Genomic DNA, 10,000 nt, shown 5'->3' with positions numbered 1-10,000 from the left:
CATGACCTTTTTCAGATGCACGTTAAATACACACACACACACACACGTATATCGACACAGGGTGTTGTTGGACTCAAGGTCCAGGGCACATTGTGGCTCACTGACCTTGTTTCCCCCACCCCACACTACCCCCCCCCCCCCCCCCCCCCCCCCCCCCCCACCCCCCAAGAGAGCGGACAGTGCCTCCAAATAGACAGAACGCTCTCTTCTACTTTCCAAATATCATTAGCTGTATTTTATAGCCCCTCCGTTTTAATACCAGGGATGACACCTCTTGACAGGTCAATGTGTTCCAGAGAGACTCCAGAGATATTGTCGCTTTTCTTTTGACTGTCAGTTTCACTTTCTGCTGCACGTTTCTTTTTAAAACACTTTGCACATGACGCACATTTTCTTTTGCCTCCGTTCGTAACTCACTTTTTTTTTTTTTATGTGTTTTTTTTTCTTCTTCTTCTCCACGTTGCACTGTTTGAATCTGCGACTCTGTATGTGGCATTACACCAAGATGTATGAGTTATGGGTTCGTAAGTGTATTGCGCCCTTAACCAAACGGGAGGATTAAATGCCTTTTTTTTTTTTTTTCTTAATTATTTTTAAATGTTTCTTGTTTTTCACTGGATCGATGTTCCTCTCTGGAGTAGCTGCTGTTCCCCACAATGTCACGTAGTGTGCACAGGGTTTGTCCTCAAAGTATAGCTCTTCCTTATTACAAAACAGTACTGGGAGTGCCCCCCCCCCCCCCCACCTTTTTATTTTTATCATGACGTTGTGTTTTTATATAAAGCTTTTGTGTATTAAATCTGGCCTGCTGAACCAGCTGCCTCTCTGGAAACAAGAACCATGGTTTCACTGTTTAGAACAGTTTTTAATGTCCTATATTAAATGTCATGTTGTATACAGAGGCCTATTTTTGAGGTTTTATATTAATTTATTCTCTTTTTATTTAGCTGTATCATGGGTATGCAGTGTTTTTATTATTTCTAGTAAAATGCACATTCAGTGTCTTTATGTAAGCTGTGTGAGGTACTGAAATTTTGTTTGGTTAATTTCCACATCCTCCCTGAAAATGTCCGGATTTCTTTACGATGGAATCTGAAAGATGTATTTGATATGATTTTATTTTTGTTATTTAATTTATTATAAACTAAAGAAATGTATTTCTTTTGATGATAATAAAGTTCATGAAACCATAGTTGATTTGGCTCTCACTGACCCAAGTGTGTCCAGTATTACTATATACACATTTTGTATGTTGCACTGACTTTTCATCAGGTCAACATTACATTTGTCCAAATATGTTATAACCAAAATACCTGCAATAAGATTATGACGATGCCATCGGCCTCAGCTTTGTTTATTGCTACTGAGCAAATGTTGGCATGCTAACACGTTTCAATGGTGAACCACGGTAAACGGTATGCTAGCATGTTAACATTGTCATTTAATAAGCCACAAGCATGGCTGTAATAAACTGTCTTCAAAATCTATACTAATCCATACTGTCTGTATGAAAAGTGTTGCACTATTTTAGTTGGTTTAGCGGGTTTTGGAGCATTTCGGTTGCCTCTCAACGGTTCTCACCGCGGCTTCGGCGTTAACAGCGCAAACTACGGCAGAAGTGCTGATGAAGCTAACGGCGTTTACCTACGGGGGAACTTCATTCTCCACTCAGGTAGAAATTACACTATATCTTTAGATTGCACATTCGCTGCTATATTAGTGCGCCAAATATTGAATTTAGTTCAGAAAGTGAGCGTTGACTCTACGATTTCACCAAGTGTTTTTCCCGTTCCCATGAAGACTTTCCATTGCTTGCTGCTGTGCCCGTGTTGATCATCCAGGTGACGTGAATTAAAGTCTTTGGCGGCTCAGTTCCTCAAGGGCTTAGGCCGGACCCAGTGACACCAGAGACGTGACCAAATAAGCCGGTGCCATCCTTGTGGGTGAGATGTCAATGCAGTTCACACCTGCTGGTGGGCGTTAGATTTATAGTGGAACGGATGGCATGAAAAATTTAGGCCAAGTGTCAATGAGTCGTCACGGGGAGCGGTAAGAAGTGGTAGTCCGTGTGTCATCGATATCTGCTCAATGAAAGACATTTAAATGGATATAGCTAGCTATTTCAAGGGGCGGCGATCTAAACGTATCGTGATACGTAGGAGTAGCACTTTATCAAAACAGACAGTGTTGATTGAAGGGACGTGATCACATTGATGGAAACGATGCTTGACGTTGATGGCAATGTTTGATTAGTGGGTACAATCGGCGGCAGCAGCCTTCTCTAAACCAGAGACTAGAGGCTGTACATTCAGTATGTTATCTTGTAAATTAAGATAGCCAGCTTAGATTTATTCCTGAATGGTGCCTGTGCGTCTATGAAGACAGATAAGATGAAGCCTTAACACTGTGAATCCCGTTTTAGGTGTGTTTGGCTAACGGCTAACGGAACTATCAGGATACACATGCTGTTGCGTACCTCTCTGCAGCACACTTATATTTTTTTGGACGGTGTGTTTGGCAAACAGCTAACAGAAATACCGGTACACATTCATACTGTTGTGTACCTCTCGGGCCGCTGCTTTGCGGCTCACTTCTATTGTTTTGGACGGTGTGTTTGGCTAACGGAAATAACAGTATACACACATGCTGTTGAGTACCGCTCTGCCGCTGCTTTGCGACTCACTTCTATTGATTTGGACGGTGTGTTTGGCTAACGGAAATAACAGTATACACACGTGCTGTTGCGTACCTCTCGGCCGCTGCTTTGCGGCTCACTTCTATTGATTTGGACGGTGTGTTTGGCTAACGGAAATAACAGTATACACACATGCTGTTGAGTACCTCTCGGCCACTGCTTTGTGGCTCGCTTCTATTGATTTGGACGGTGTGTTTGGCTAACGGAAATAACAGTATACACACATGCTGTTGAGTACCTCTCGGCCGCTGCTTTGCGGCTCACTTCTATTGATTTGGACGGTGTGTTTGGCTAACGGAAATAACAGTATACACACATGCTGTTGAGTACCTCTCGGCCGCTGCGTTGCGGCTCACTTCTATTGATTTGGACGGTGTGTTTAGCTAACGGAAATAACAGTATACACACGTGCTGTTGCGTACCTCTCGGCCGCTGCTTTGCGCTCACTTCTATTGTTTTGGACGGTGTGTTTGGCTAACGGAAATAACAGTATACACACGTGCTGTTGCGTACCTCTCGGCCACTGCTTTGTGGCTCGCTTCTATTGATTTGGACGGTGTGTTTGGCTAACGGAAATAACAGTATACACACGTGCTGTTGCGTACCTCTCGGCCGCTGCTTTGCGGCTCACTTCTATTGTTTTGGACGGTGTGTTTGGCTAACGGAAATAACAGTATACACACGTGCTGTTGCGTACCTCTCGGCCACTGCTTTGCGGCTCGCTTCTATTGATTTGGACGGTGTGTTTGGCTAACGGAAATAACAGTGTACACACATGCTGTTGCGTACCTCTCGGCCGCTGCTCTGTATATCACTTCTATTGTTTTGGACTGTGTGTTTGCCTAACGGCTAATGGCCACCAGAAATACCTGCACTGGTAAGCGGGCAGACAACTCGGTGAGTGTAATTTAGTTTTTGGCAAGGCAAAGATTAGCCAAATAATTTCTTGTAGGATGAATTCGAGCAGATTGCCTGCATACAGCGGCGCTTCAATTTCAGTTTGAATGAAGTGTGTTTTATGACACCTTACAGACCATTAGTGTCTAGACCTCTGGGTGGTTAGTGAATTGAGGGTTGTATTCATTTAATCACACAATACAGGAAGTGGTCCTTGAAGACACACTTGGTGGAGATCTGCACTCTACTGAGTGCACCTTTCTAGTTTAATAGTGATTTCAGCCTCGAAATTTAAATATTCTTCACATAATAATAGTAATAAATGATATTAGAGGAAACTTCAGAGAATAAAGAATTCTTAAAACACATAATCCAAGGAAAAAAATGTTTATTGTAATCTATATAGAAATGATGCAATGTGCATCTCAAAAGGGGACAACTGTGAGACAAAAATACTTTGGTACACTTGAATCTCCAAGATCTTAACAGACAAAGCAGCACGGTACTGTGGTGGCTACTACACATGCTTCAGATTTTGTATCTAACTGTGCAAGTTGTTGAATTATTGAACAATAATATTCTAAATTTGACGGTGCATTTTGAGCGAGCAGAGGACGCCATTGCTTCAATGAATAATGCACGCTGAAAAATGTAATCCTTGCTCACAGCGTAATTAATATTTAGAAAACAAATTTCCTTAAAATGGTGATGACGTTCATATGATGTACAGTATAAAATTGTTACAAAAAGGCATATGTGATTTACAAACAATTCAAATTCTACAATATAAATGCCTAAACCGAACATTAGAAACTAGAATCCAGTGGTAGTACAGCAGAGTGCATCTGCTATCGTAATGAGCACAATGGATGTTTACTTTTAAAGTGATCTTCTCACAGATTATTCTACAAATATTTGATGTCAGATGTCTACTCTATTCCGTCATTGTCTTAGCAAGTAGACAACTAGATACTGTATATCAAAGTTTACAATATCCAAAAGTTAGAAGCTAAAAATATTTCCTCCTGAAATGCGTTGCAAATGCAACTCCACACATAATCTTGCAACAATCAAAACAAATACTACAATAAAAAGGTGAAACGACATATAAAGTGCAAAGAAAGGTTTCAATAAATGCACTGGGACTGACTATAGTAGTCACACAGGCTGTGTACAAATACTCTAAAAATGCCACTTCCCTTTTCTCCCGACTTCCTCTTCCTTTTCTTCTTCTTTTATTATGTAGTCTCTGTTTTTTGGAGGGTGGATCTCATTTGGATGGATGCATTTCTCACAGTATTTGGCCAAGGCCTTGTTCAACTTGTAACTTAAAAGGATGTCAAGCAAAGATTCACTCTTTACACTGCATATTGCCACTTAACATAAACGTGGGTGGCTCACGTACAATCATTTTCACTGCAGGGGTGACCAACAACAACAACAACAACAACAACAACAACAAGAAATTAGAAGTTAGCTTTGGGCAACGAGACTGCCACAATCACGCGAGGGAGTTTAGACGTCTTCTACCTTTTTTACGCGGTTAATTGCTCGTTTAGTTTACTGAATTTAAGGTGAAATGAGAATTTCTTCTTATTATAAAAAAAAAAGAAAAAAAAAAAGAAGCAAATTCCTCATCTCTTCTCCGGAATCAACATAATGGTAGTAAACATTGAACATTTTCTATCTCATAATATTTAACTGAGATCAGTGCCAACTACAGCAATAACAATTGTAACATCAACAATATCGATATAGTAAAAAAAAAATTCAAAATAAAATACAAGAGAAAAAAACAACAACATTACAACAATAATATATAACTCTCTTCATAGAAATCAAACCAGAGTATCTCTAACGTGAATATATTTGATGATGTAAACCTACCATTATCGATGTTAGCAAATATGATAATAACACAGAAAGCACATCAATCGTATTCCTCTCACAGAGAGCGCTCACATCGTTGTTTCTACAATGGTGTGGGTGGGCTTCATCAAGCCATTGTTTCCCGTTGGGGCTCAGGGGCTGCGTCAGCTCGCTGGCCTTCACGTTGTACTCTTTCGGGCGAGAGCTCACGCCCGACTTCGCCGGGGCGGCCGCCGCTTTATCCTCTGAGGGAAGGAGACGGAGAGAATTTAGGAGAACGATCGCCACGAACTCAAAGTGGAAAACAACGTAATTACAACGTCTGTATTTGAGCATGTACGTAAAAAAAAAAAAGAAAGAAAAGAACTCAAGCCACGTTGATTTAAAACCTGAGAAGAGGAGATCGACAGCCGGGAGACGTTAGCTTAGCATAAAAACTGGGAAGCAAGGGGAAACAGATTAGCCTGGCACCTCATGGCAGGCTACGTGACATGGAGCTACAAGCAGCAGCCATTTAGCTTAGCTTAGCTTAGCACAAAGACTGGAAACAGGCTTTGTTGTCTAATAGTTACAACGGCATTTAACTGATGTCAGTAAATACGAGCTATTACCTATAAGTTTGGAGAGTGTGACTAGCCACAAAACAATATTAACAAGGATTTTTTTACTGGTAATTGTCTAAAAACAGTTTACCTTCTGCGGGTACAAGTAGACGTTAGCTAGCAAAGCTACCAGAGACGCGCCAACTGATGTCTTCAGCGGTCTCGGTTGCTCACTTTAGCACTTTTATTTTTATTTTTGGGCCGATTAAACAAACAAGAGAAGATTGTTGATTTGTGAGCTTTAGAGGTGCCGGTTTGGTTGGATTTGATTACTTCAGGCTCTTTAAGCACCGCTAACCATCTCCCGGATCGAGCTTCAGATTTAGGGTACCGGCATTCCAAGTAGCGACGTCATCTAACGAGAAGCGGATTGAGCTCACCTCGATCAGGGGTCCCTCAGACTGTAAGATCTTGATGACCATCACCATGGGGATGCAGATCATGGAGGACATGGCCAAACACCAGCCGAGGCCGATGGCCCAGTCCGGGTACTCGTACACCTTGTTATAGGTCAAGGGCTTGTACTTCACTAGGGAGAAGACAAAGCAGCCCTGGGGGGGGGAACACAAAACACATACTTTCATGAGCACAACTCGTCTCTGCGACCTCGGAAGTTCGGCGACATCTCGTCCCAAGAAATCAAAAGCTGGCGCTCGTCTCTTCACCATGCAGAGGACCGGAGTGACGACGGTCCAGCTCCATTTCATCCAGGAGTTTGGTCTGTAGCCAATCATGTCCTCCACGGCGTCGTAGAAATTATCCACTCCTATTCCAAAAACAAAAGAACAACAAGACAACGTTTCAGCAAATACGACGCAAGACAGCAGCAGTCTAGCACTTTTCCCGTGTTATCGTTGTTGTTTTTTTATTGCAGAATGACCTTCCGTATCGGCCTCTTATCTCTGGCGTCTGCCATCTTAACTGCGGTTTATCTCCACCGGGTGAAAAAAAAAGTAATAAACAGTGTCGGCCTTCGTCGGGTCATCGTTCATCCGCCCTCAGTGTTTATTGGAGTTAACTGCGTGTTTAATGGCGTTTTAATAGCGGGGCGTGTGCAGCGCCGACGTCTTGTTTTTATGCTCATTTGTTAACAATAAGTTCCTCTATTCGTTTTTTGTTTTTTTAGTTCCCTTTCCACATCTGCTAAGGGACTACAGATGAAGCGCAGCAGCTGTGGAGCCCCTTTGTGATGCTGCTACAAATGGCCTCTTTTGTAAAGACAGATAAAAAAAAGAAGTGTGGGCCGCTGTGTTCCCAACAGCTTTGACTCGTAATAGGTTGCATATGTCCGACCACAGAGGGATGTTCTCTGGTTGTTTATTCCAATCATTTTAAGAGGTTAAACTCTTCAGTATTCCACAAGAGATATAAGCAAATATTGACCTCAGAAAAAAAGCCCTTGAAAATCAAACATTACTCATTGATGACTAGATGAGTAACATTTTAAAGTTTAAATAAAGTTTAAGTAAACATTGCGTCCAATATTAGTTTTTTAACGTGGTCGACTTCAGTCCTGAAAGTGTGTACTCGGAGCCAAATATTGGAACTGTGTTTTGAAAAGCGTATTTTGGGATTATTGAGGAAATCTAATGTTTATTTACAGGGGGAATATTCATATTTATTAAGTGAAGAATGTTCATGCAGCAACCGTAGCCTCACAGTCACAGAAGTGCACGATTTATTGCAATTAACAGAATCGAGAAGTTTCGCAATAACAAGAGGCAGCGTTGCTTTCAGGAACAATTCGGCTTTTCTTTCCCTCATTAGTTTAAACCTTCGTCCTGCATTAATAACACGAGGATGTAATGTGTTGGGAGGCAACCCCTGGATAGCCAATCACAATCCCCTGCACCCCCCTCCCTCCTTTCCCCCATCCCTTCGCGCAGTTAAAGTTATTTACTACTGACATGGGAAGAACCACAAGGACACCTTTGTTTACGTTTGTGCTTTTTTGTTTTTCCTCAACCGTTCAGGGTCATTATTTTGAAAAAAACGACACACACACACACAACACACGTTACAGAAAAAGATCGCTTCCACTTACCATAAACCAGGCTACGGCGATGCATTCAAAGAACGCAACCCACAAAAGGCACACACCGCTGGCTGCATAGTAGTCAAAGAGTTGAAACACATACATGCCACCCTGGAACGAGAAAAGAAAAAGGGTGGGCGGGGGGGGGGGGGACACACACACATTAATTATCTGATGTGTGTTAAACTGAATAAAATTGTACAGATAGAAGTGGGCGTTGAAGCAGAGTGGATTGTGGGTGATGGCCGCGGCGCAAGAATGCTGGCGCCAAACCAATAAATTCAGAGTTCAACAGGTGCTGAGACGCCATCGAAGCGCGGATAACTGCAAATTTGTTCCATTCACACCACACCCACAACACACACCCGCACACACACACACGCGTGAACGTGTGAATGTGAACAGGAGGCCATATTTGGTCGTGACAGTGGAAAGTCTTCGGCGTTATCTCTGCCGTTGATCCGAGCGGCCCTTCTCCTTGTTTTTCTTTTCTCGGCTGCCGGGTGGAACTTACTTCGTTACCATGGCGAGCCCAGGAGATAAGCTCATGGTCACATCAGGCTATGAAGATCTCACGCCGGTAACCCTTCCTGAGGACGTCGGGTACAGATCCACGATGGAGGTGGATCTGTCCTTCCACTTCGACAAACTGAGGGACAAAAAGCAACTTTTTAAAGTTCTCTGAGTGTGTGTGTCTGTGTGTGTGTCTGTGTGTGTCTCTGTGTGTGGTGTGTGTGTGTCTGTGTGTGTGTGTGCAGCTCTCGTCCTTAGTCACAAACCAGTGGCTACAGGATGAGAGGCTGTCTTTGTTGAGCAGTAATGAGCCTTTAAACAGAAACTCCTCTCTGCAGCTCGTTGCTACCAAGACACAACAGAGACCAACAACAGTGGCATCATTGTCTTCTCTCATCTCCCTCTCTCTCTCTCTCCCTCTCTCTCTCTCTCGCCCCTCTCTCTCCCTCTCTCTCCCTCTCTCCCCCGTGTCTCCTCGTTGCCTCACGAGCGACATAATGCCGTTCAAAGGTTGTTCCCATTCACGAAGAAAATGCTTCTTTGTTGGGCCCCCCCCTCCCCCAAAAATAAAGCAAACAAAAAGCTCCTCACACACACAGCAGTGGCATGTATGTGTGAGCGATGTCGACAATATGTAGCATTCAGGACTACGAATCTGCATGAAATTTATGGTCACACACCCCCCACACACGCACACGCACACACACACACACAAGCACACACACACACGCACACACACACACACACACACACACTGTAACTGGCAGCATCGCTCTCTTGGAAATAGCCCCATGTGTATTACACATGCTCCGGTTCTTGGCTGAGACGGGAGGCCGGACTGAGTTAGCACAGGGAGTAGAATTACACTTGGGGAGGCAGGAAATGTGACACGGGCCGGCAGAATCTCTCTGATGCGCACACACACTCCGTGTTTTTGTAGATCATCTCGTCTTAATCAAAGCTCGGACCTCCCACCGAGCTATTATAATGACTCCGGCTAACCAAATGTTTGGCTTTTGGCGCCTGCCAAACTTTAATTCGTGGCGTTACGGGGACGAGGAGCGGTCCAGCGAAAAGGCCTCTGTGGTAACAGGCGGCTCTACTCGTCTGTCACCTTGGAGACGCGGAGATGTGTATCGGAGAGACACTTAATGTGTTTTACACATCGGTGGGGGAGGAGGGAGGAAGAGGGGGGGGGACAAGGTATTGACCTGGCTGTCGAGGCCCAGGAGCAGCAGCATGATGAAGAAGAGGACGGCCCAGAGGGTCGGCATCGGCATCATGGACACGGCTTTAGGGTAGGCGATGAAGGCCAGACCGGGACCTGGAGGGAGGACACAGCAGGGGGGGGGGGGCGGGGGGGGGGGCGGGGAGAAGGGGAGGAGGACA

General features: G+C 43.8%; 1 protein-coding gene across 1 annotated transcript; it reads right to left on the bottom strand.

Annotated features, from left to right (window-relative positions):
- Positions 1–3,965: 3,965 nt before the first annotated feature.
- LOC117734003 (sodium- and chloride-dependent taurine transporter-like) lies at positions 3,966–8,236 on the bottom strand. Its single transcript, XM_034538019.1, has 4 exons — positions 8,108–8,236; positions 6,729–6,829; positions 6,444–6,614; positions 3,966–5,706 (listed from the first exon to the last, which is right to left on the bottom strand). Exons 1-4 carry the CDS (start codon positions 8,130–8,132, stop codon positions 5,668–5,670), a joined length of 336 nt encoding a protein of 111 aa, XP_034393910.1. The 5' UTR covers positions 8,133–8,236; the 3' UTR covers positions 3,966–5,667.
- Between the last annotated feature and the right edge of the window lie 1,764 nt (positions 8,237–10,000).

The sequence above is a fragment of the Cyclopterus lumpus genome, chromosome 7, assembly GCF_009769545.1.
Source record: "Cyclopterus lumpus isolate fCycLum1 chromosome 7, fCycLum1.pri, whole genome shotgun sequence".
Taxonomy (NCBI): domain Eukaryota; kingdom Metazoa; phylum Chordata; class Actinopteri; order Perciformes; family Cyclopteridae; genus Cyclopterus; species Cyclopterus lumpus.
This window is presented reverse-complemented; position numbering and strand designations above follow the sequence as displayed.

Excerpts from the sequence above, each read along its gene's own strand:
- LOC117734003 (XM_034538019.1), bottom strand. The coding sequence starts at position 8,132 with ATGCATCGCCGTAGCCTGGTTTATG. Across the intron at positions 6,615-6,728 it reads TCACTCCGGTCCTCTGCATG|GGCTGCTTTGTCTTCTCCCT; the intron begins GTGAAGAGACGA and ends TCCCCCCCCCAG. Across the intron at positions 5,707-6,443 it reads CTGAGGGACCCCTGATCGAG|AGGATAAAGCGGCGGCCGCC; the intron begins GTGAGCTCAATC and ends TCCTTCCCTCAG.